The following is a 27,385-nucleotide window of genomic DNA, read 5'->3' as shown; positions in this document are numbered from 1 at the left end:
CAGATGTGGTATTTTCTTTATTTTGATAAATAAAGGAAAAACGTGTGAACTTTACAACATATGAACCAACAGGTGAAGGTGCTTAATATCTGAAAAACTATGTACATACATATTAAGTCTATTAAGGAAAGCCCAAAGGTGACAACTTAAAATCATTAATAAAATATTTTGTTGGTCCCCAATCCCAATTCCATAGTTTTTTAGCATATAGACTATACATTGAGTTAAAATCAAATGCATTAAAGTCAGCTTTCATGTCTTCTAAGGTCAGCCAGGAAGTTTTCCTTCACACTGATTTCTAGGAAACACCAGTCTTAGTTCCCAGATCATTCAGAACCAAGCTAGAAAATCTGCAGTGTCTAGAGTTTCAAAAAGGATTCCTAGTGCTGCTTCTACCTTCTCACTGCCTGTAAGCAAGCTCCATCATCCCTAGATAGGCTATAGAGGAGAATGGCAGGAAGGAGTGTGGGTGGAAAGCCAATGAAATTAGAAACCAGGGACCAGATAGAAGTAGAAAGGCTAAGCTCAGGGATCAAGACAACCAACCAGGCATCTGAGAGGGGTTGGGTCACCGAAATTATCTGCTGGCCAATGTTAGGAAGAAATAAAGTTAAAGGAACACCACACGATTCCAACTCAGCAAATCTATTTACATAGGGCATATCATTGATGTCACAGGGACGATTATACTAGAAACCAATTGGATATTCAAGGGCAAGCAACTTTGCCACCAAATAAGATGATGTCATTCTTCCTGATGACAAACAGGAAGGGGTGATCAGCTTTAAACACCGTCGAGTCAGGGAGCTGCTTTTCCACAATGTTATTTTCTGTGGCAGCAGTTGCCTCTGAGCCCTCCTCGGTGACCTCTATGTAAGACTTGTGCATTAGTTTTGATATATAGAGGCGACCTCCTGAAGCTATTCCAGAGAGATCAGCTCTGGACTCATCAAAGATATCCTTCAGCCCCAGGGTGCTCAAATGCCCTTTCATTTCATAGTTCTTCTCTATCTTGAACTTCGGAAGAAACACCTCCACATACTGAGAGGTCATTTTTCTTGGATTGGTCCACTTCATTAGATTCCGAAAGGACAGTTTGTTCTCAACCTGTAGGAATATTGTAAATGCCATTTAGAATCTTATGGTTAAGAAAATATGAAGCAATAGCTGCCAAGACAAACAGTTTTCCATTATTACCCACTCTTGAATTTGTGAATTTAGGTATATGAATGGGAACTGGAGGAGCCTGGGAAGGGAATGTGATTTAAATGATAGTTCAAGTACATTTAAAAAAATAAACCCCATGTTTAATTTCTCCCCTATGATGAGGCCTGACTTGCAAGCACTTCCTATCTTCTCTGTTCTCTGCCCACATAGGAACAAATACAGCCAAAGTGAAATATGGCTGGATGAAGGATCCAATTGAAACAAGAGCTCAGCAGTCATTTAAACCAGAGTTTTGTAATCATTTACCTTTCACAAAAGACAGAAAATAATAATGTTTGCACAACTTACAGGAGCAAATCAATGAAAACCAAGGTGGCTTGAAAAAAAAGATCCAGAGCCGCAGCCCTGGGAGCTTGGTGACCAATATCCACAACCCCAGGGAGGTCTGGATCCAATAACTCTCTTGGCCAACACATGAGAAGATGGAATCTCAAGGGACGTAGGGAGGTGTGCTCGGGGTGCACAGTGCACAACCTCAGTTACACAACCAGGAGCCCACCCTTCCCTCCAATGCCGTTGCTGCCCCAAACGACAACTCACAAATTGAATTTGCCGGCTCTTGGATACTAAGAATTGATCATAGATTCTTCCAGATTTAGAATGGGGAGATTTTTCATGAACATTTTCAGAAATCTCATATATGGGCATTCTTTTCAAATTTAGATTCACTGAAATGTTTACATACCTTTTCATATACATTAAGCTTCACTTGTATTTTTATTAAGAACATTGATTCATATAATCAAGTTTAGTACATTTGAAAATTCTGTGTGTAAATTTTCCAGTTTGTGGCTAATCTATAATGATTTTTTATTCTAAACTGAGTTTTTTCTCAGCTTACTAAGTGCCCACTTCCTTATCATTATCTGATTATGCAGAAATATAAGTATTTGAGCTTTTGTAGTGTGAGAAATTTTATGAATCTAATTCACATGTTATTAGGTAAATTATTATAGGAAAAATCTCAGACAATAAGTACAAGAACAAATTTTCTCTTCTGCCAATTTTTGTTTCATATGGGCTACTTTCTGCACTAATGCCAATATTTTAAGGTAAAACAATTATGTGTGGTAAAATATAATTGTTATGAAGCTTATCAAGTGAATTGTTCAATTAATCTGAGTATCACTATTTTATATTATCATGTTTTAGATTTTAATCTTCATTTTTCTCTGTGGTTCCTTACTAAAAAGAATATTAAGATAAAAAAAAAACTAAAGAAAGTCATTACAATAATTCAGGGGTCTTCTATGTAGAAACTGAATTTCCAAAGCTATAAAGTTTTGTTTTTGAATCATAGGAAAAAGATGGACTGGAGAGTGGACGCATTGGTTTTTTTACACTGTTCCTACTTTCCAATTATATTACAATGAATTTTCCTTGTTTTCCAGATCAAAACATAGCCAATATTTTAAATTGCATTTGTAACTTTTTACTGTAGTTGACATGCGCATACACACACACACACACATATATTTGCACATATGCAGCTGTGAGACAAATTAAATCCCACGAGCCTCTTTTCCCTTTCTCACACAGTTGCTGTTAGAATCAAATGAAATAGTAGAAATGAAATGGAGAGCCCATGGCCTGCAATGTAGGAGGTATTCAATTAATGGTGTCAGATTATTTATTTTTATTGAGAGAGCAGGGAAGGGAGAGGTGACCAACCAAGGCCTCTGGGATGGCAGGTCACAAACAGAAAGAGCCAAGTTCAGGCGGAGGATAAATGGAAGAAGGGCTGGAAGAAAAGCAAGATCTGAGATAGAGTGACGACACCTGGTTTGCTCAGCCACCACCGTCTGTTCCTGCACTGTGCTGGTCTGTTTCTCCTGTGACATCCCTAATCACCACTTGGCACCAGAGACACGGCGGCACAGTCTGATGCTATACATTTTCATTCTCCAAAGGCTCATGATGCCAGTATTTCCTGCCAACTGAAGGTGGTTGGCCAAACAAAAATTTCATAACATTAAAGACTCTTCATAACCAAGAGTTAAAAAGACCTAAGCTCATGTGTTTTGAACTCCATGGCTAGATCTGAGAGTGTCCAAAGTTTATAGCTATTCAACCACTGTTGTGATAAACTGAGATATTTCAGTCTCATCATCTGTAATGGTGTTTGGCACATTCGTAGGTACTCCTTAAATATTTGTCAAATAAATAGGTAAGTATCTAACAGCCTAACCTGAAATCTTAAAATTGATGGATAAAAACACAACCAAGAGTTTCCTAAAGGTCTTAATATTCCCCAGGAGTGGAAGTGACCAGTCACTTACTTGAGATAGGTCGTTCTCGGGCAGCAGAATGTACATGCTTATGCCACTGTGATACCTGAGCTGGAGAACCTGCATGGATGGATCCTGAATAGTGGACAAGTTGAACTTCCGCTCTTGATGCATCATGGCAACTGGCTTCCCAGGACACTGCAAGTCAAGTCACAAAAAGTAATTCATAATCCCACTTACTTTATTTACTGGCTGAGTGCATATGAAAAATATTATACTTCTTAGTCAAAGCTGTAGACTTTTTCTGACATGCTGCTTTCATTGGGGCACAGCCTAGTTGTAAAAGCACAGGCTTTGAGTTTACCCTCTGGTCTCAACTGTGTGACTTGGATAAGCTACTTCTTACCTGTATCTCCATTTCCACACCTACATGATGGAGATGGCAAGAATTCTTGCTGCAGTGGATTATGAGGACTGTGTCAGCTAATGTATTAGCAGCTAGAACTTGGCCTTGCACTTACTGTTATAACTGAAAAGTCTAACAGGCAATGGATAATTACTAAATAGCAATACAGTGAAAATGAATGCTATGGATGTTCTCTCTTATCAGAATAAACTACGGACTAGGATTATCAAAATTACACAGTTTAAAGATGAAGTCTTGGAAAATTAAAAATTCCTGCAAAAGATTTGATAGTATCCCTTAAGTTCACTTGAAGAAGCACAATAGCTATTGTCTCAAAGATGCTGTTCATAGATTTAGGAACACCAGAGAGATGTAATGGACTGTCTTTTTGCTAATGATATTATAATCTGCAAACTTGTCAACATTTCTTACAATACCTCCTTTCAGGACAAATGGTTTTACATGGGGAGGTCATTTCTCTGTCCTTGAACCAAAGATCCTTCTCCCTCAGGAAATTTGCCTCTTTTGACTTACAGTCTGATCCTTAGAAAGGACACACATAAGCAGTGAACAGGTAGCATTTGCCCAGTGAGTCAGGTCAAAATAATTGAGCTTGGTATAAGTGGGATAAGGATTTCATACCATAACATTATATTTTCTATACTGGGGCAGGGAAAGAATTACACATGCTAAAGGGGTGATTTCACCAATTTTTAATTTGGTGCAACCAACATTAATGCCATTAATCAAGATTCCATAGCCTAGTCCATGATAGAACACACAGTCTCTCTCTCTCTCTCTCTCTCTCTCTCTATATATATATATATATATATATATATATATATATGAATATATATATATATATATATGAATACTTTAAAAAACAAAACTCTATTAGAAGCAAAAAAAATCCAGGAGACAGGAATGTTTTGTGCTTTGCCTTCACTGTTGGAAAGGAGGAAACAAATGGAATTTACTATAGAACTATACCATCAACTGGGGAAAAGGCTGAGGAAAGAGTGGGAAACTCAGTCACTGAAATTCTAATACTCCCTAGTGTGCTTCATATTACTATTATCCAGTTAATATCTTTAGAAGACAGAGCTGTATTTTGTTAGGATTTATTATATTTATTATTTTGTCATATGCAATTTTCAAAATATATCTGTGCCAAACTCTTTCTTCTCATAGAGACACACACACCATGAATTTGCTCCACTAGGCTCTGACTTAGGACCCCAGGTCGGGGACACAGAGCAGGCCTGGCCTGCAGTCCAGGCAGCCAACGCAGGGTGCAGTCTAGTCCCAGTTCTGCTCTGCACTGGTGTCTCTCCTGGCTCTCCCTGGAGTTACCATACCTGCACACAGCGCCTGCTTAGATTGCCTTTTACTTCCCTCCTCCTGACTCATTCACTTATCTTTAATTGCTATCAGCTCCCAGCATTTCCCGGTCCATAACTTCCAATAGAAGGTGCAGACAGACTATACCAAAGAGAAATACCAAAATACCACTTGGAAAATAAAACTAAATTTAAAAGTTAAATCTGAGTTTCTCTGCTTCAACATAAAAGGCTGAGTGATTGAAAAGAATCTTGAATGTCAACTAAACAAATCACTTTGTTTTGCGTAGGAAGAGGTGGTCCACCACAGTTCACTTGCCTCGGCCAACACAGCTTCAGTAAAGCTAGGCAGGGACCCCAACATGGGTGATTCCAAGGCTTCTGATGTTTCCCCTATACTATTACAAACTAAATACTGAACCAAGAGTCTATGCTTAAGCTTTGTAATAAGATGCTTTATGTTAAAAAAATAACTATTTAAAGAAATAGGTATATTTGTAAAGACATAAGTTTACTAAATATAACTTCATCCTTTATCAAAAGAAATATATCCTTTCTTTGACTCAGGAAAATTATTGATGATAAATGAGTGTTGGAGCCCACACTTTAAAAACACATAAAATAACATACACTTTTGTTGTGTTTTCTTTTCCATAGTCTTCCAATTGGAATATCTTAAAATAAATTCATACTTTAATACTTGTTTCAATAGGGAATATGTCTAAAGATATATCAGTTTACAAAGATCCCTTCAGTGTGTTTTGTAACCTATACTAGCATTTGCTTTATAAAGCATTGCTTGGTAATGCAGAAGAAATGGAAAGCCGACCGTTTGCCTGTGTAAATACCACAATTTCCTGCAAAGAAATACTAGTGGGGGAAAGCCTCCTGTGTAATGCAGGAGATGTACAAACCTTGGGAGAGTTGAACCGGCAATTTAAGGTCTCGTTCTTGGTGAAGGCCGACTCCCACTGGCCCTTGAAGTACACCGCATTTATCAGCACCATGACCGCGGAGGAGCTGATGCTGCCATCGCTAAACACCTTCTTTATTTTGCCTTTTAAAAAATAAATTGAGGGAAAAAAATTAATTCTTAATGTAAATGTAAAAACTGCTTTCAAAGATCATTAATGGGCATGAAGTCTTTCTCCAACCAAGTAATAATCACACTGATAACCATGATTATTAGTGATAACCTATAGGTAATTAATGGGTCTAGCACTTTCTAAATGCTTCAAGTGCAATATTGGTTGAATCTTTCTAAAATCTCTATGAGGCAGGCATTATTATTATTTGTTTTCTGTTAGAAAACTGGGACACGGAGAGATTAAGGAACTAATATAAAGTCACACCGCAAGAAAGCAATGGCAATAGGATTTCCTACCTGGGATGAAAATTTGCAGAGCCCCTGTTCATAAGCACCAAATGGCCTTTACTGCACTGATAGGGCCACCTGGGCTACTGCGGCACTTCAAGTATAGATAACTTCATTCAGCTGAAAGGGCTGATTCTTTCCTCATTCCTTATTAATGAGATTTTTGCTAGATGCCATCCACTATTCTGGGTACTTGAATTGAAACCATGAAAGTCATAGCCCATGCAACCTTCCAGCCCATAGTTTAAACACAGGGGATTTAACAACCTGACCAAGCAGCTGGGACATTCCAGTGGCACACAGGTGGGATCCGTGAGCTACAGGGGTGCAGGTTAGGATTCATCACCATGGAAAGGGCTGTCTGCTTGAGTCTGAGGGCACTTTAAGGGGGCAAGGGGAGCTTCCATAAAGCAAGACTGATTGTTCAAAGATATGGAATCCTGGAGGGGAAGTGTATTTGGAGGAAACCCTAATTCATCCCTATGTGTCAGGGAGAAGGAGAAGCTGGAAAGGTTGAAGGAAGGTCTGGTAAGAATTCTGGATTATCCTGAAGGTGATGGGGGCCATTCAGATTTCACTGAAAGACAAGGAGAGGCAGGTCATGATGGATGAGATCGACTTCTCAAACAGATGGCTCTGGTGTTGTGAAGAGAGAGGGGCAGTAAGACGCGGGTGGGTTGTTTAGGGTATTGGCAAGGGTATGAAGTTTCTTTCCCGAATAAGTGTTGAGGACATATGCTTATACAAATGATAATCACATATAGGTTTGTATGAGAAAGAGAAATAAATAACTGAGACAAAGGGGAAAAGATACTATCAATGTGATACCTTTAAATATTTAATATTACATAGAATAACTGAATAATAAATCTAGAGGAACTATGTAATTGTAATGGAATTCAGTTATTGGAAAAGTAACAATTACATAGTTCTTCTAGCTTTATTATTCACTTGTGCTAGCTAAGGACCAAAGTAATTCAATACTGATATAATGATGAATGAACAAACAAAAAGGAAATTGAGACATTGTATTCTTATTGCCAGGGTTAACTATATGCTGCTAAATCTTTGCTTTAAGAGTGTTAAATTATATGTCTCACATTTCTGAAGCAAAGAGACTCAATAAATACAGTTTTAATGCTCAGAGTACAAATCAATTCTTAAGTAAAGAAATAACTACTATCTTTTAAATCGGTTGATTAACAAATGATGCTAAATTTCCTTATTTGTTTTGCAATAAACAAAAACATTAAATAGAATTTAATTTTTAGTTGTGAAAAAGATTTACCAATAAAGAGTTGTACTTTTTCTGGAAGATAACTCCTTTGCCAAATATGTTATTTTGATAAATAAAGCAAATTTTAAAAGTAAAGATAAACTGTACATCCTTTAGAGAAAGCAATGACATGAAGATATATTTCTGTGACAGTAGAACATTATCACTTTAATAAAATCCAGACCAAGAAGGAGCAGTCACGTATGAAAATTAACCCAACCCTAAAAGGGGTGCACTATTAGAATGAAATGCTATGTTGTGGTCATGGAAAAGTGCTGTAAACAAATCTTAGGTCTTGTTCTCTAACTAGTGAAGATTGAGATTGATTCCATAGATTACATCCGGTTATTGTTGGTTTATAAAAAGGTCATAATAATATGTTTGTCTCACAAGTTTATTTCCCAGTCAAAAGAGATATTACACAAAACAAGATTTCTGAAAAGTAGAAAGCATTCAAAATATTAAGGGTTACTCAAAACCATATTGCAGAAAAATATTAAGGAAGTTTTAAAGAACAATAACCATGACTCGGTATTGACAGGAGCCATTCCTTATATACACAGAAACTCCCAGCTTTAACGTTGACAGTCCTCAATGTTCACATATAACTGACATATCTTGTAGAAAATTAAGACATTGCACTCACCATGTGTCTCATTTTCGATCCATTTATTAATCTTGTTTCTGGTATCTTCTACATCATTTGTAAAGTCCACCCGTTCTACTTTGGCATCGTATAATTTTTTAGCACATGCAATGTAGTTCTATAAATAAGAACACAGAGCTTGTAGTTACAAATCACCACTAAGTACATGAGAAATGTATCTTTGAACCTGTATCATGATTTCTACTGCTTTATTCACAGCCCCATCCACACCTCAAACATGAGTAAACGTAGCCGGATACATAACAAGATGGCTGTAGAGGGTCTGGTGAACGTGAAGTTGAATTTGTACAGCAGACTTGCTCTTTGGACTTCATTTTATCTCAAAAGATTGCAGAGGCTAATGGAGAATATACCTAAGGCCCACCCCCTTGGTTTACCCACTGCTGCCTCATTAAAAACCCCCAACAGCCGCCTAACCCGCCCCATCCAGGCTAATTATTGCACATAAGAGAAAACCAAGCCCTTGGACTCAGCCCTCCAGACTCTGACCTGTGCCCAACTTGCCTCATTGCCAGTCACGTTCCCCTTCATCCTCTGCCCTCTCTCCATCCCCAGTTCCTTACAGTCCCTCAAAAGGGCATCTGTGTGCCCTCTGTCCCTTGAAGTCTTTGAACAACATTCCTTCTTCCTGGAATGTCCCACATTTCTCATGGTTTTCTTGCTCATTTTCCCAATGTCACTGCCTCTCTTTGACAAATGTCTTTCCAAGATCCCTTCTATGTCTCATAACAGTCACTTTACCTTCTGTTTCTTTTCTTTTTTAATTGGGAAGAACATTTATAAATCTTTATGGGGGATATTGTGATAATATAACACTTACATTCAATGTGTAATGATCAAATCAGAGTAATGAGCACTTCCATCTCTTTAGACATTGATCACAGCTATTATAATACATCTTATTTGCATTTGAGCCCTTAACATGAAGTAAGGACCCTATATGCCTTGCTTATTATTATACTCCTACCACCCAGCATGTTGTCTTGCACGAAATACATGCTCAGAATTACTTGTTTTTAATAAAAGCATGATGACTTGATTTATCAGTATAATTTCCCCCAAAATGTATGTATATATATTTAATATATATTTAATATATACACATGTGTATAATATGTATATAATTTAATATATATATATATATATAATGTGTATATATATAATAATGAGTGTATATATTTAACATATATATACACACACATTTTGGGAAAATTTTTTCATAATTGGAAGAGAAAAGATTTAATGCAAATTATAGGTATTGCCAGTGGGTATACTGACAAATTACATAGGATTTTCAATTCTAATAAGGATCATCTGGTTATTCATGATCTACCTACAGGATGAGATGAGCTCTATGACGCAAGCTTTGTGTACCATATCCACGGATAGGGCTCTTTCCATCTACTGATTAATTCATCCATCCACCCATCCATCCACTCAGATACTGGTTACAAAGAGCAGTTTTAAAGAGCCAGTCTACTGCCGAGATAAGTTGATAAGTGCAAGATATCAGCAAGGAATGAGGTTGCTCAAGAAGAAGGGCTGGGAATTACATAGAGGCTATTCTTTACCACTCCCAGAAAACCCTGGAAAAGCTACAGGCCACTACATGCATTTATACCTTTTATACATCCTTAACCTTCTTCAGAGACTATTGCTTATGTCCTTAAAAGCAGACATAAATAGACATAAACTTAAATGACGCAAAGAGTAGAATTCATGGTAATTTACAAGAGCTCAATTCCACCTCAAGAATTTGGTGTTTTAAAGCATCTACAATGAGTGACTTCACAACTAACTCAAGCATTACCTGGTCCTATCTGAGATCATAATGCTGCTGGTCAATTCTTCTCTCACACCTCAATGACCCTCTCCCCTATTCTCTACTTCAGTTGTTCCAATAAACTAGTCATTTTCTTCAGATATGTAACCCCTCTGCATCTCTATCAGCTAATAGTGTTATATTCTACTTCTCTGTGGTCAAGGTCATTTTAGATTACTATCTCTATCTCTGAGAAATAAGTATCCCTCTCTTTCAAGGAAAAACCTGGGCCATTAATATTATCTGTGATTGTTAATTGTATGTGTCAATTTGACTGGGCCATGGGGTACTCACACAATTGACCGAACATTATTGTGCATGTATCTGTGAAGATGCTTCCAGATAAGATTAACATCTGTATCAGCAGACTGAGTAAAGCAGAATTTCTCCATGTAATGGGTATTGATGGGCCTTTGTTTTGTTTTGTTGTCTTTTGGAAGAATTTCAGAAAGATTAGTATTAGTTCTTTAAAAGTTTGGTAGAATTCAGCATTGAAACCATCAGGTCCTGGACTTTTCTTTGATGGAATACACCTGATTTATAATTCAATCCCTTTACTCATTATTGCTCTGCTCAGATTTTCTATTTCTTCATAATTTAGTCTTCCCAGGTTATATGTTTACAGGAATTTATCCATTTCTTTTAGATCATTCATTTGTTGGCACCTAATTGTTCATATCAGTCTCTTAAGATCATTTATATTTCTGTGGCATCAATTGCAACATCTTCTTTTTCATTTCTCAGTGTTTCTTTTTCCTTAATAGTCTAGTAGAGGTTTGTCAGTTTAGTTTATTTCTATCAAAAAGTCAACTCTTAGTTTCATTGATCTTTTTGGTTGTTTTCTAGTATCTATTTCATTTGTATCTGCTCTGGGGTTTAGTATTGCCTTCCTTCAGCTAATTTGTGGCTTAGTTTGCTCTTTCTCTAATTCATTGAGATGTAGTATGAGGTTTTTTTTTTTTTTTTTTTTTTTTTTTGCCTTTTCTTCCTATCTGATTTAGGCATTTACTGTTATAACCTTCCTCCCATGACCACCTTTCTGCATCTCATAAAATTTGGTGTGTTGTGTGTCCAGTTTACTTTATCTCAAGCTATTAAAAATTTATCTTTCTAAACTCTCTATAGACCTAACCATTGGTGGTTCAGAGGGAAAATGTTTTTGTTTTTGCTTTTCTCTAAGACCTGAAATTTTTCTGTTACTTTGAAAGTATTTTAAATAAGTGTTTTGGTTTTTTGTTTGTTTGTTTTGTTTTGTTTTGTTTTGTTTTGTTTTGTTTTTAAGTGGAAAGAAGCACTACAAAGCTTAGGAAAACAAGAGCAGTCAGAGGTGACCTGATACCCAATGGGTCACTCATTAAAAGAGAACAAGGAGAGACAGAAGGTACGGGATCAGGAGATTTGCTGTGTTTAGGAACCTGCAGATGCCAACTTGAGGACTTACATGGGGCAGGGATACAGTTGAGCCTGGCATTAAGGAATAAGTGACGGCTTGTCACATGACTGTGGAGAGATGCAAAAATACAGAGGACAGCCTCCAGAAACTCTATACTGTATTCATAGATCACCTCTCCCTATGTAAGAAGGTGGATCAAAAGTGGAAGATGACCAAGTCAAACCCCTAAAGAACATTCACATTTTAAGAATTATTAGAGAAAAGATGATAAGCTGAGGAGATTGAGATGAAGCGACTGGAGGAGAAAGTAGAAAAGCTGGGAGAAATTAATGTTATAGAAATGATGAGAGGAGGGCTGGAGATGTGGCTCAAGTGGTAGCGTGCGCTTGCCTGGCATGCATGCAGCCCGGGTTCGATCCTCAGTACCACATACAAAGATGTTGTGTCCGCCGAAAACTAAAAAATAAATATTAAAATTTTCTCTCTCTCTCTCTCTCTCTCTCTCTCTCTCTTAAAAAAATGATGAGAGGAGAAATTTCCAGGGTTATCAACAGGGTTGCCAAGAGTCTATCTGGGATGGGAGACTGTGGCACAGTAGTGGCAACCGCATACTTCGAGGCTTTCCCAGGAAAACTTGCTGAGGAAATTTGTGGCATTGGTATGAATTTGGAGGTTTGCTGGAGAAGGAGGGAGTTGGGAAGAGAGTGGTTAAGGAATGGATCCATGAGAAATTTGGTATAATGGTGAATATGTTCAGAAAAATTGGAGAAGTTAAGAGACTGAGTAACAATCAAAACAGCTGAAGAACAGGTAGAGCGGAAGTGAAAGAACAAGAAGCCTGGGATCCTATGGATACAGAGATGATCACCTTTGAAAACAGTAAGGAGAGAGGATCAGGGAACAGAAGCCAGCAAGTAGGGCCGACTATCCACTTGCGTGGTTGTCCCAATCCACAGCCACAATGAAGTTAGCCAGACAGTGGCAGCAGTTGAGGGAACATGGAATGGCATTTATAGAAGTGTGGCCCAAGTCATATTCAGAACAGATTGGGAACAAAAGGGAGAAGAAGATATCAGATATGACAGTTGAGTCTTCTATGAGTGGAAAAGGCATTATGGATCAAAATCTAAATAGCTTGGCAGTTATTGAAGTTTTTGCTGATTTAAAAATGATTAAAATGTTGTGATTCATTACATTTAAAATAAAAAGTACTTTTTAGAATAACTAATGGCATTGCTTCCCTTTACAACCTCTCTGCCCAGTATTGTGGATTGAACCCTGTGGTGCTTTACCGCTGAGCTACATCCCCAGACCTTTTTAATTTTTCATTTAGAGAGAGGGTCTCATTAAGTTTCTGAGACTGGTCTCAAATTTGTGATTCTCCTGCCTCAATCTTCTGAGTAGATGGCACTATAGGCATGCACAAACTCACCCACTTGCATTGCTTTTTACATACCATGTGTACAGAAAAAAACATGGAAATCTGCTATAAATAGTAGCATGATAGCCAGGCATGGTGGCAGATGACTGTAATTCTAGCGGCTCAGGAGGCTGAGGCAGGAGGATTGTGAATTCAAAGCCAGCCTCAGCAATTTAGCAAGGTGCTAAGCAATTCATTGAGACCCTGTCTCTAAATAAAGTACAAAAAAGCATTGGGGATGTGGTTCAAAGTGGTTGAACTTCCCTGTGTTCAATCCCCAGTACCCCCCAAAAATAGTAGCATGATAGACAGATCAACACCCAGTTTAAAGGAGTTAGTAGTCCCTCATGGGGACAGCAGTGGATATAAGAAAAGAGAAATCAGATGTTGAACATATGAAGAGACCCAGTAAAAAATTGTGCAGAAATCTTTTATGAAGAGTCAGAAGGTGACCTGATGCTTCATAATTGGCCAGAAACCAAAGATTGGAAGTTTTATTGGGAGGGGCAAAGAATTTGAGTGGGTGACAAACAGAGAAAACAATAATGATTGGGTGGAACAGAGAGAGCTGGCAAAGATGAAGACAGAGATTAGCCCAGCAATGTCTGAGGCAGAGTTTTATAGATAGTTGTCTGAGGAGTGGAGAATTAAGAGGGAGAGAAAATATGTACAGAAAAACTATAGGCAGTACATCAGCTTAACTGTCCAAACCAAGTAAGCAGTTTCTGGTAGTCATAGCAACCAGAGCATGGATTGGGCATAGCAACCAGGAGAGAGTCTTCTGTGCCTAACAGGCCTATGGGTAGGCAGGATGCTACAATGAATGCATCCATTACCAACATTATACAGAAGTACAAAAAATTAGTCTGTGACCCCCTTTTCCAACTCTGTGTTAGATTTGAGCTTCTCTTCTATCAATGGCTGGTCTTATCTGGCCATATCTCCCAAGAGGGACTCGTTTATAAACAGTCTCACAGTAATATAAGAAAATTCTGGAAGGAGAGGTGAAAAGCACGGCTGAAAAAAAGAAGAAGAGCTCACACAAAGGATGCCAACGATGTCTCACTAGACCCAAAGTGCAAAGGAACACTGATGGACACTTCCTATGGGCCCTGGACTCCCCTAAATGTGCTGAATGCCCTCCAAATACAGCTCAAAGTCTCTGCTAATGCAGAAGGTCTCTTCTACTTAGAGCCCATCAGTGCAGAGACTCTGAATATGTGGATTCATAGCATGAAGAGTTGAACTCTGGACACAGTGATGATATTTTGAAGATATTTGGCAATGTGATTAGCCATAAGAAAAAAAAATCACTTTTGTATGGCTAAGTAGAAAGGCATAATCCTTTCTTCTCACACACACACACACACACAACTGAGCAATATTCCAGATCCAGAGTGGAATTAATCTTCTCAAATAAGCAGTTTTCACCTACCTCATGAATGTCAAATATTTTTTCTGCAAAAAGACCATTGGCAATGCTGAGTTCATAATCCTTGTGGGATGAATTTATATCAGAAAGAACTCTTTTCAACTGATACTGGAGTCCTGGCTGCTATTAAAAGATGTGTTAAAAAAAGTTGTTTAAAAATTTATTCTTGAACTTTAGGTATATGCATAATCTTAAGTACCTGTGAAATAAAACATGTACATTATACTATAAAAGAACTCAAAATGATGCTATAAAAGCAGCAAGTGATGCCATATTCATATCCAATGTTTCACCCTTCCTCATAATAATGTCTGTTATCAGATTTGAAAATTTACTGAAATGGACTTAGAATAAAACTGTTCATACGAAGCAGTTTGTTTAACATGTGTACCAAATAATTGATTTTACCAACATGTTAACTGTGATAACGTAGGAGAAAGGCATATAATTTAGATTCATTTGAACTTAACAAAATCTGGCCAAAACACAAGTAAAATATTTGTAAATTAATAATTAACAAGTAACTTTTCAAAAATTTTATTTGAAATATCTGGGGATCTAGAACAGGCTTCATTGTTTAAAAAAAGAGAGAGAGAACATATTAAAATATATTCATTAAACAATAATTCTTCTCAATTTAGTCTCATTCTCTTTTTTAAAAGATCATATTGTCTTTACCTGGTTGTTGGAAGAGTTTCCACGTCCTATGTTATAGTAAAGGGTCTACAAACAGAACAAAGGAGAGTGGTTGTCAGAATCAGAGATTACCAGGGAAATGGCTGACAAGAGACCTTATAGATAAAAGTATGTCTTTCCCAATACATTTGTCTAATTGCTATTCCAAGTTCACCAGTATCCTAGAGTAATGCTCACCATCACTAGTGAGCTGAGAAGGAGAGAAGCATGTTATAGCTTTATTTTTCATTTCATTTTTTTTCTTTCTGCACATGATGATTTCTCTCAGCGTCACCAGGATTTTGGAATTCATGTTAATACACATAAACACTACAGTGACTGGCTTCCAGAAAAATATGCTCATGGGTGGTGCATTCACACTGGGTGCTATGTTGCCCACTGGGCCTAGCGTCACACTGAACAGAAAGCATATTAGAACATTTGAACCTGAACCCAACAGTTTACCATATAGTCAACGAACTCTGCCAAAGTCCTTACGAAATAACTCAAGATACCTGTGAACTGTTTTATGATCTGTTGAATGACTCAGCCTCTTTTTAAAATGACCTTGTAGTTATACTTTTAGCATTTAAGTCAATATAAATTAGGTCCTCCACTCATGAGTTTGTTTAACATTTATTTATGTTTTACCTACTAGATTCCCACACAACTTATTTTTAAGTAATTCTTGAAACATATAACCCATCAGCATTTCCTACTGATTATTATCTCTAAATTTCTTGAAATTTCATTTTATAAAATAACCTTAATCTTTGCTTTTATTGGCTAGGTCCTAAAACACTGTGTCCTTCCCATTTGAACACTTGAAGGACTTTCTCTCTTCCTTTTCTTCCTGCCCCCAATCTTACAGAAGTCTCAATATGTGTAACTTCCCCTAATTTTCAAGTTACTAGTAATACAAAACTCAGCACTGTGTGAATACATGCCTTACTTTATCCAATAGATTTCAGCACAGATTGCTAACACTTTAGTGTTGTTCGTTTTACCCACACATTGTCTCAAACAATGCACAAAACAAATTTAGTTAAGGTAGTCACTTGTATTGACCAAATTTTAAAGCTACATTTTGTGTATCAGGTATGATTTTGATTATGAAAAGAACATTTCAGTCTGATAGAGCGTTTCCTCATCTATTCTCTGCACAGAGAACAGTCAAAACTGTTTTCAATAAAACCCACCATCACTGCTGTCACCTCCCCCAGCAGCCCTGCCCTCTGGGCCATTGTGGAAGCTTGACTCAAGGTCACACTATGGTGGCTTCAGACAAAAGAAGAGAATTTTTTAGACTCTATCAAGATTATGCTTACAGAGGTTTGTCAAATATAAAATGTTATAAATCTGCAGTTTTATATTAAATGAGTTTATTGTTTTTTAAAAGATATGTTATATTCATGATAAAATAGAACTAGAAAACAATTTTTTTCAGTTTAAAAACTTCCTTACTTACACTAGTAAGTATAAACATCACTCCTGCATTAAGGTATAGTTTTGACAAGCATTAATTATTTTTTTATTAATATATTTATTCTAATATGGTATATATGACAGCAGAATGCATTTTGATTCATTGTACACAGTTGCAGCACAACCTTTCATTTCTCTGGTTTTACATGATGTAGCATCACACCATATGTGCAGTCATACATGTACCTAGGTAATGATGTTCATCTCATTCCACCATGTTTCCTGCTCCCACAGCATTAATTCATTGCAAGTGGATTTTGTTCCAATTGTGAGTGATTAACATATCACATATTCATCTGCAGAAAGACTCAAAATTTTGAACTAGAACCTTAAGTGACCATGTACCAGAGGCCCTTGGACAGTTCTGGGCTGGCAGTGCACAGCAACACCAGTACTTTATGAAGGAAAAAGCTTCCTTCATAAATCTGTAGGTTTGGTAAACTGACATTGTGAGGCCGCAGAACTGAAAGCCACAAGTCAACGCAGTCCACAAGAAAACGTGTGTGTGTGTTATGATGAAGAAAATATGTAAAAGTAAGATATCATTTTAATCTTAAACTTTCACTATATTATGAGAATCTTACTCCTTTCCAACATTTCTACTAGATAAAAGAATAATTCACCCTCACTGCCTATATCAGAAAGGAAGAACACAATTGGCTGCTCTCGCTGTCAATCATCAAGTTTAAGAGGCTGGCCAGTCACTTCAAAGGAGAGCAGCAGAGGCCACAGCACATCCACTGAGCTTTTCAGTAAACAAAAATTCCCTGGATTCCCTTTAAATGGAAGAGCAGAGAGGTATCCAGGTACACTCAAAATATTTATGAACTTTTTTGATGGATGCTGAATATATGAATTTTTGGAGATCTTGGGGTTCTGAAATGTTCATTCTCTGTCTCAGAGAAAAGAAAATCACATCATAATTTGAAGTCCAGCAAAAATAAGAGCTTTCCTGCCTCTTTTGGCAAAAGCAAAATAAAACAAAACAAAAAAAGCTTTCTAAAACATACTGGTGGCCACACGAAACAATGAATTTAAATTTTAATGTACTGTTGAGTAAAGGCAAGGATTCCCCTCTTATAATAGCTTATATGTTGAAAATGGTTTACTGATTTGATAGTTCCTCATTCCCCCCACCCCCAGGAAATTTTACTCATAATAGGATTAGTGATCCAAAATTCTCAAAGAACAATGAATTTTGTCCTTCAAATAGAAAAGGGTTTCCCTTAGGCAATGTCCTAAAACATCATTGTTAGCCTGCCTTGTGGCCATCATGGTATTAGCTCCTGGAGCTGGAAATCTGTGATGTTTCCACATTACTAAAACTAGGGCTGAGGTTGTGGCTCAATGGTAGAGTGTTCGCCTCACATGTTTGAGACCTTGGGTTCGATCCTCAGCACCACATAAGGATAAATAAGTGAAATAAAGGTATTTAAAACAGAGATAAAAAGTAGAAAAATATCATCTGAAGAATATAATAAAGTAGAGGATAAAAAAAAAACGTTGTACACTCAAAACGGCAGTCTTTTATAAAGAATGTCAAAAGAAGTAAACGATCTACCAGCCTTTTATAAATTTACGTAAAGAGTTAATACCCACAACAATAATTGGAATAATATTTCAAGTCATCTTTGAAAAGAAAAGGGTATGCAATGTTGACAAGATCCTGACATATCAACACACAAGATGATTTTAGAAAGGACTGCGTTTGAAACCCGGGAAGGACTTCTTAGCCACAGTGACCCAGGTAATTTTTTCCAGATTCCAGAAAAAGTCAGAGTGGGTTTGGAGGAGCAATCAATAGCCTCATCCCCAGCCCAGAAAGATCCTCTCGGCTGGTCTTCCCAGTCCTTTGCTTTAGGGAATAAATGCTGTTGATCTTTAACAAAATCAACTCAGACACATCCACAAATACTAGAGAGGCAGAGACCAACCTGTGGGAGGAGGCAGCAGAGGCCACGAACATGGGCCTTCCACCTGTCTGCCTCCCCTCGCAGCAGGTGCAGCAGGACCATGTCCCAGCACAGGGTCTTCACCATCATGAACTTCTAACAGGACGGTTTAAATCTCAACTATTGCCCCCTTGGAGGTGCCAAACAGCTCATTCAGAGACCACAGAGGGGACAGTACTGACAGATGGGTAACAATAAAGTGGGTCAGACTTCTAGCCTGTATTTCATCACTGAACAAGAAAAGACCTGGTGAACAACAGCAACAACAGTGACAACAGGTTGGTGAGGAGATGAATATGTTAACTGGCTTGATTTAATCTTTCTACAGGTATGCATCAACCAAAACAACAATTTTTATTTGTCAATTAAAATTAATTCACTTTAAAAATAAAAAAAAATAAAAAGTTGACTTTTAAAAAAAAGGTAGTAGTGAAATAAAATAAGGAGTGGAGACTTTGTTGTTGGTGGTTGTGTTGATGGGTTAGTTGGCTGGTGTGTATGGCAGGAAGTAAAAGTACATAGCCTGACTGACGTGGTAAAACAGACTATTCATCAAGAAAACATAAACTGGAAGAGTCAATTCAGTGGCTGCAAAATTAGAAGTGCTTAATTGTTTTTGTTTGTACATTCTGAGGAGCAATTTAATGATTACTTCATGATTCAACCTGGACAATATTGAAAAGAATAAAATAAAAAATGGAAAATTTCATCAATTGGGAGGCAGGGATAGGATTAATTATATAGATATTAAAGTCAAAAATAGTCATTGAATATCTAGGAAATATAAGATAAATCTCAATCAGGACTTGAGAGATAAAATTTAAGATCCTACCATTACTTAAAATTAGGCAATTTTAGATTTTCTTTTTTCAATGTGGCTCATATTATAACCCATTTTTCTAATAGTGGCTACTATGCCCAAGTGTGATTTCCTTTTGGGCTTTGTTTGAGTTTTCCCTGGGTCCTCCAGGCTATGAGATCTGAAATGCAAAGGGTCACTATACTAGGAAGTGATAAAATGTACTGTACCTGGGGTAACAAGTCATGGAATTATTGAGACAGAATGAACATGTGTCACCCCAGACATGGATGAACCATACCCAGGGGCAGCCATGGACTCATTCCACTTCTGTCCCTCCAACCAACTGTAGGAAAGGTCTAAATAACTGCTAGGCAAAGGTGGATATGTCCTGCTGCACCAGTTTATAACTGCTGGAATCTTGATCATGTTTCTGTAAAAACAAAAAAAGTGTGGGTTTTCTTAATGTGGTCATATGTGCTTTGTTTGACCACATCTCTAGTTTGAGAGGGTAGATTTGGGGTAGGAAGGACCATTCTGATGCTGGGGTAAATAAATTTTGTACACTACCAACTAAATTAGCCAGTCTCTCTGGGAAGGTTTTCAACTAAAAGACATCAGACACCCAATAAACAATATCACCTTATTGACTAGGGGGAAAGTGGAATCACTCAGAAAGAGGTATGAAAACTTTAAAAGGCTATGATTGTCCACCTTAGTCTTAATAGGCTACAGAGAATCTGAACCTACCTTAATTTCTACTTCATCTTAATCTAGAATGATAATATGAGAAGGCGAACTTGATACACAAATTAGTCACTTAAAATTCAGAAGTAAGAGGGCTGGGGATATAGCTCACTTGGTAGAGTGCTTACCTCTAATAGCTCACTTGGTAGAGTGCTTCCTCTAATGCACAAGGCCCTGGGTTCAATCCCCAGCGCCACAAAGAAAGAAAGAAATTCAGAAGTAAAGTCTCTTCAGACATCACAATGGCAGTCTGGAGTTCTCGTATCCCCTGGGGTCCCTTATCCCCTAGTTCTACTGTTGTGGAGCATGAAGAACATCAGTCTCCTTTCCGATTTTGCCTTGGCCAGATACATGGATTTTCAATGCCTTAAAAAATATGGTCATCATCTTTTCCCAATGGATAGAAATATTAGGGGTAGAATATGTTTAAAGACTCTGGGTTCTTAAACAACCCTTCCTTTGTTTTATAGTCAACGTCATCATGACTGTGACTCCAACAGAGTTGGCAACCTATCATTAGGACAAGAAGGTTCAAACAAGGACCTTACTCCTCCATGGAATTGTTTATTTTTTGCTACACCAAGGGAGGAAATAAAAACATGAATCTGTATAACTTGGACTGTGTCATTATAATTGTTTCATTCTTGTGGCTTTGTGACATCTGTCTTAGAAAATAAATATTTTTGCTCCCAAAATGTAAACTCTCTATTCACCTCACAGATTGTTTCTTATGCCGAATGTTTTCTTTGATATAAGGAGGCTGATTCATAGTGGGATAAGGAGATGGAGCGTGGGAGGAATAGACAAACTCTATAAAGGGCAGGGGGTTGGAGGGGAAGGGAGGGGCATCGGATAATTAATGATGGTTGAATGTGATGATCATTGTTATCCAAAGTACCTGTATGAAGACAGAAATTGGTGTGAAAATACTATGTATACAACCAGAGATATGAAAAATTGTGCTCTCTATATATGTAATAAGAATTATAATGCATTCCACTATTATATATAAATAAAAAAAGAAGAAGAAAATAAATGAAGTTTGCCTCTCAGTACGCCCAAAATGAAAAGGAAATGTTGCAACTGGAAGTCATTGCTGTCAATCATCACAGTTAAAAAAGGAAAGGGAAAGAAAGTCTCTCCAATTTGCATCTACCAACCTTGAACATGAGTAGTCCCTTTGTACCTTTCTCTCTTAAAATGAGGGGACAGGAATAGGAGGGTCCAGTTTCATGATCTTTGAAACAGTTCAGGGAGAAACATGAGAACACAGTGGGAACTATATTTGGTTTTCACTTAATAATGTCTTGATTAAACTACAAATGCTTTGTAAATTCATATAAATATAATTATAAAGCATAATTTGATGCTAATTTATGTCATAATTTATGTCTACTCTTCAGAATTTTAAGCCTTTACTCATTACTTTCTAAAAAGAACCCAGTAATTATGTGAAGGGAGAATGAAAAGAATCAGAGGTGTGGTTGTAGGAGTATTCTTGCTGTCTCCTGGCTCAAAAACAAAGTTGGGGCCTGAAGGGGGCAGGGGTATAGCTCCAGGGCAAAGTTCTTGCTTGGTATTCACAAGGCCCTGAGTTCACTCCACAGCACCTAAAAAAATGAATGCTACAACCTGCAGAGGGATCCTGGAGGTGTGTGAGGATGTGACACCCTGTACTCTCACAATGCCGCCCATTAATATGGGCATCACTGTAGTGAAATATTCTCTCGGGGCAAACAATTTGTTCCCGTGATTAATTGCAAAAGCTGAGACTGACCTTATCAATTTGCCGTGCACAATCTCCTTGAGCACCCAAACGGACCAGGCTCAGGGCAGTGAAGATGCTCAGAAAGGACAAGAACACATTTTCATTTCCCTGACTGTGGTCCATCTCTTTGAAGAGGTCAAAGCCAAATTCTGCATTTGCTGCAGCAAGGGAGGCCATTGTGAAATGGAGGGCAGCCTAGGAGACAGCAGAATTTCAGTTAGTTCAGAGATCATTTTCTACGAGCATTGAGATTTTTGTATGCATTTGTTGTTTAAATTCAAAGCTTCGTCTCTTCGGACTTAAATGCAATAATCTAAAAGCTTATAACAGAGAGCAAAATTTCCTTTGGCTCAACATTCTTGTTGTCAATACTCTACAACTCTATCCTCAGGCAAAAATATTATGATACACTAATTTTTCTCACATTGATATTCTTCAGTGCAGCATTTCTACCTGTGCTCTCCTATTGTCTTATACAGGTAATATTCTTGATTCTCCTTGAGGGGACATTTCTACCCTCAAGTAGCCTTGAGCTACCTGAGCATTTCTATCCTTTTAAGTAGCCTCTGGTTTCAAGTCCCAAGCAGATGCATTCAGGGAATCACAATTTCTCACATCACCCAGTTTGTACTGAAATAGAGCAAAAGTTCTGTTTGAAGTAAACATTACATTATTCCATAGTCTAGCCAAGGTGCTATAGCCTTTGCTTTCTAAAGCACCTGTAACTTAATAGTGTTAAAATTTGGAGGTTAATACATCACTTCCTTATCCCTTCTCTCTACTATGGCCTCCATACACATTGTTAGAGCAATCATTTGTTACAAATTTTTTTCAGGACCACCTTAATTTAAAATATTACACATTCTTAGTCCCATAAGTGCATTTATTCTTTTAAGACAATTTTCTGATTCTCAGTGAATTATGTGGTTACTATAGTATTTATCATGGACATAAAAATGTTTTAACACACAGATCTATCACTCAGTAGAAAACCAGGTCTGCAGTAGCAAATTTGGAATAGAGAATGAAAATCAGATTATCTTTAAATTCTGGAAAGTGTTGTTTCTAAAACACAGAAGACTGACACCCCCGTGACATTTTCAGGAATCTATGTTGGTATTTCTTCGAAGAATTTTTCCACAGCTCAATGATCTTAATACCACAGTTCTGGTTGTCTCAGACTAAATGAACTTGCATGGATGCTCCTAATTATTCCCTTTGAATATGCCATGATATTACATCTAGTGACATTTCTAAGAGTCATAAACCTTAGGAGGCCCAGTCCTACTCTCAATCTTGCTGTTTGAAGTTGTGTGACGTTGGTCAAGTCCTTCATTTCTCTGAGCTTCTAAGATGCATCATACCTCATGAGATGATCTGTTTACAGGATCTAGCTTAGCTGTGCTCAACAGAACATCATACATTTATCTATCTTCTACCCAATAAGAGGGGAACATCATAATAGTTGGTATCTGATGGGGGAAAGTATGGTGTGGGAGGAAAAAAAAGGAGGAGATAAATGGCATTTGAAAAATGGAGTGTTCTAGAATTGCCATTGTGTTGACTTGGTTGCAATAATAAATAATGCCTTTAAAGTTACAAGTGAGAGAATTTTGTTTTATTTTTATCAATTGAGACCTTGAGTTTTTTTTTAATTAACAATACCTATACTAGTAGTAGACAGCCAATAAATCAAAAATGGTAAAAGAGCAATAACCTAATCAGTACTAAAAGACAACAAATGATATTTTTCTGGAAAAAGCATTCCTGAGGAATTCATACCATATGCTTTGGAATACCAAGCTCAGAGAACATTGTTGAGGCAAGAGGCCATAAATAATGGTTTCTTAGGGTCAAGTTCAGCTGTTCGCCATTCATTGTACATCCCATTCCTCAGATGCACTCCAGGATCATAAGGTAAGAACATCATTTATATCCCACTTGCCCTTTATTCTAAGAAAGATCATCTACATATTCTAAAAGTTATCCAGGGCTGGGAGCAGTTCAGTGGTAGAGTGCTCTCCTAGAACGCATGAGCCCCTCGGTTTAATCTCCCCACTACCACCAAAGAGTTAAAAAATAAAATAAAAATTATCCAGAAAAATATTAAATTGATTCCATCTCTAATGCAAGTACTCCAGGGTGAGGAACTGTGGCGGCTGTCACTGACACTACGGGAGAAACCTTGCAGCAAAGGAAGGGAGAAAACTGAAAGCTGTAGGCACAGTGAGGGGCACCGGTAGGGCTTAAGGGCCCCAAACAATCAGGGATTCTAATCATATTTTAGACCTAAAATAGGAGTATTGCTTCTTAAATATGAAACAAATAAGATTGACATTAACAAATATGCAATTAAGTCTATGAAAACGAAACAATGATTTTTATATTAAAGTAAGTAGGCATAAGAGTCTCATTTCTTTCCTGGGGAAAAGTATGCTAAATTCTCTCCCTTCAAAAGAGTTTCCGAGACTTCATGCTGATTGCTGAAAATCAGAGACAGCACTAAATGAAATGAATCACTCTTAGAAAGTAACTTCCAGGGCAAAAGCTCAATAATCTTTTCCAGATATTGACTGCGAAAATTAGGTTTGGTAGAGGATTGTGGGTCTATTTCAACACATTGAAATAATGTGGGTAAGATACTTTAAAATAAGACCTGAAAGATTTTAATGACCCTGTATGGGGACCTGCTTGCACAGTCCCATAGGGGTCTGCAAGCTTCCTGGTACCATATCCCAAAATGCATTTTTCCTTGCTCAAGCCCCAGTTTTTCCGGTTGCTTTGCAAAGTACTACTTTATTCCTTGGAGAAGAAATGCATTTTCCTATTTTTCAACATTATTTTTCAATTACTCTCTAAGCAATAACCACAGATATTCAAGTTTGAATTTTTCAGTCATCCTGGTAACTTGCCACAAAACTGTCATACCAAAGAGAAGAAAAGCAACACAGGAATTAGTTCATTCAAGAAACAGATTACATAATTTTCTTGGCTAAGTTAATCTTATGGGAGAGAAATCATACTAGATTAAAGAATAATTACCGGAAAACAAGAGCCAAGACATTCCTGGACAATTATAAATTCTCAAGTAATAACTTTTAGAGTGACAGGTAGCACTAAACAGGATGTACTTAAACACCTTTGTACAGACATGTTCACGAATGCTGAAAACAAATTCCAAAAATGTTCTTCCCATAATTGCTTTTATTATCTTTTTTTAAAATGCAGATGCACTACAGTTTCTAGAAATGAAAGCAAGATTCTATGCTCTTCATCTGAGATCAAGTCTGAGTCTCAGTGGCAAGCAGGTAATTTTATTTAAGGCTGAACTAAGGCTCTATGCCCCAAGCGTCCATCAGGGATGGAAGAATCAAAATTAGCATGGGGCCAGAACTGTGATTTTCCTTCCTCCCTTAATTACTTTCACAGCAACTTAAAAACTAATAATTAAAGCACGAATTAAAAAAAAAATTCTGAAAGCCTCAAAGAAGTGCCAAATGACTTGGATGGCAGTTAAATAACCAAGACTACTGAAAAGAAAATAGATTACATTAAAGCTGCAGAAGATGTCAGTGTGGCATTCCCCAGAATGCCACTGTGCAGAGAGAGCAGTAAAGCGATTCCTTTCAAATCATAAGAAAACATGGCTTTAAAAGACTAGTTTTTCTTCTCCAAAACAAACCATATTTTGATGTTTCTTGTGTAAATACCTTAGCTTAATATACAACTAGGTAATTAATTTGGAACTTTCAAGTTAATGCAAATTAGCCAATACTCATGAAAGTTCTTCAATCCCAAACTTCAGACTTGAGGCCCTCAAACCCTATAGCAGACTGAGACTTATTTGATTACATACAGTGTATTTCAATCCAAGAACTTTTTACCTTTCATTCCTATAGTCAAGTTGCTATTGGTGTTAAAACAATACTGAAGCTTTGTTTTAAAAGTCTAATTTTTTAAAAAAGAAAAATAATTTTTAAAATAAAGCAAAAGAAAAACAGTCACAAAATAAATTCAATAAAGCATGAAATTATAATGACAATATTTCTTAGACCTAGACTTATTGTATCTAATTGATCAATTATCTGCATTAAATGCTTGTTAAAAAACATTATATAACCTTAGGATAATTTTGGCCATACACAGAAAATTAATCCTAGTTCATGGTGCCTTATTGAAAAGAAGCCTTCATATTTACTAAACTAAAATATACATATCAGAAGGTAATGAATAACTATTAAACATGCTGAGCTTTAAATCTTATAAGTTATATAAGTCAAAGGTGATGCTACAAAAAGTTATTACTCTACAAAAGTCTTTTTGAATCTTTCCATAGATTCAAATTTTGATAAATGTCTCATCAGATGAGTAACTCATTACACTATTAAAACAGACTTCAATACTATTCTCAAAAATCCGTACATTCCAACACGTAATGCCTTAAGTAAGAACACTAGAAATATAGAATCTGGATCGTACTTAATTCCCTATTTATCTCTTTAGAGATGGGACAAAGTTCTCCACTGGAGCTGATCCACTCCATGTCACCACTGAAAACCAGGCACCAACAGGCCGTGAAGGAGAGAAGTGAACAGATGAGATAGTTTGATAGTTTGATGAGTTTAGTGTCTCAGATACCAAGAAGCAGCCAAGATTCGCTCATTTCTCCAATCTCTCTCTCCCTCTCTTCCTCCCTCCCTCCCTCTCTACCTAGCCAGATTTAAGGGTGAACTTTGGAAATATTTACCTTACTGTCTTCATAGAGGAGGTTGGGAGCTGGTTGGGCGAGTCTGAAAGACTTCCCTGCACAACTTTGAAATATAAAGCCTCTGACTCAGACACTCCCTGCTTGCTTTTGTGATGACCATGATAGGTTTAAATAATGCTATTAAAATGAAATTATGTTCAGGCCCTTTGTACAATGAACTAAAAGAAGTTTGTAGAGTATAAGCTACAGCTCCTATTCAAAATAGTCAAAACGGATACTTTCAACAAATGAACTTTTGGTATGAAATTGTATTTAATTTGATACTTAACATCACATGGTATTTTTGTATAGGATATGTAGTTATCCATACTCTAGGCAGGGTTGGGAATTCAATCACTGATATTTGTTATTGCTATTTTTTTTATCCTTCCCCCTCCAGTTTTTGTATCGAACAAGAGACACAACAAAGCCCCTCCTTTCTCCTTTGAGATTCATATTCTGGAAACTGCAAGTTTACTATTACAAAGGAACACAAGTGCAATATAAGAGATTTGAAGAAAACAAAGATCTGGAGAACAGAGCATGTGCATTTTTTCATCCATAAAACAAGAATTCAGATCAATCACATTTTAAATACATATGTATATATTATATATATGTGTATA

At 37.0% G+C, this 27,385-nt stretch overlaps 1 protein-coding gene across 2 annotated transcripts; it reads right to left on the bottom strand.

Annotated features, from left to right (window-relative positions):
- Positions 1-26,844, bottom strand: Serpinb7 (serpin family B member 7). 2 transcript variants are annotated; one of them, XM_058573859.1, is made up of 8 exons: positions 26,760-26,844; positions 22,022-22,207; positions 15,265-15,309; positions 14,590-14,709; positions 8,499-8,616; positions 6,116-6,258; positions 3,507-3,653; positions 1-1,107 (listed from the first exon to the last, which is right to left on the bottom strand). In XM_058573859.1, exons 2-8 carry the CDS (start codon positions 22,187-22,189, stop codon positions 709-711), a joined length of 1,140 nt encoding a protein of 379 aa, XP_058429842.1. In that variant the 5' UTR covers positions 22,190-22,207; positions 26,760-26,844; the 3' UTR covers positions 1-708. The 2 variants fall into 2 exon arrangements, with proteins under 2 accessions (XP_058429842.1, XP_046284170.1); XM_046428214.2 differs by having other exon boundaries at positions 14,590-14,706.
- Positions 26,845-27,385: the final 541 nt, after the last annotated feature.

The sequence above is a fragment of the Marmota monax genome, unplaced genomic scaffold (genome assembly GCF_021218885.2).
Source record: "Marmota monax isolate L192 unplaced genomic scaffold, Marmota_monax_Labrador192_F-V1.1 WCK01_AAM20220418_F8-fsc00201, whole genome shotgun sequence".
NCBI classification, from domain to species: domain Eukaryota; kingdom Metazoa; phylum Chordata; class Mammalia; order Rodentia; family Sciuridae; genus Marmota; species Marmota monax.
The sequence above is the reverse complement of the archived record's forward strand: the minus strand, read 5'-3'. Positions and strand labels throughout refer to the sequence as shown.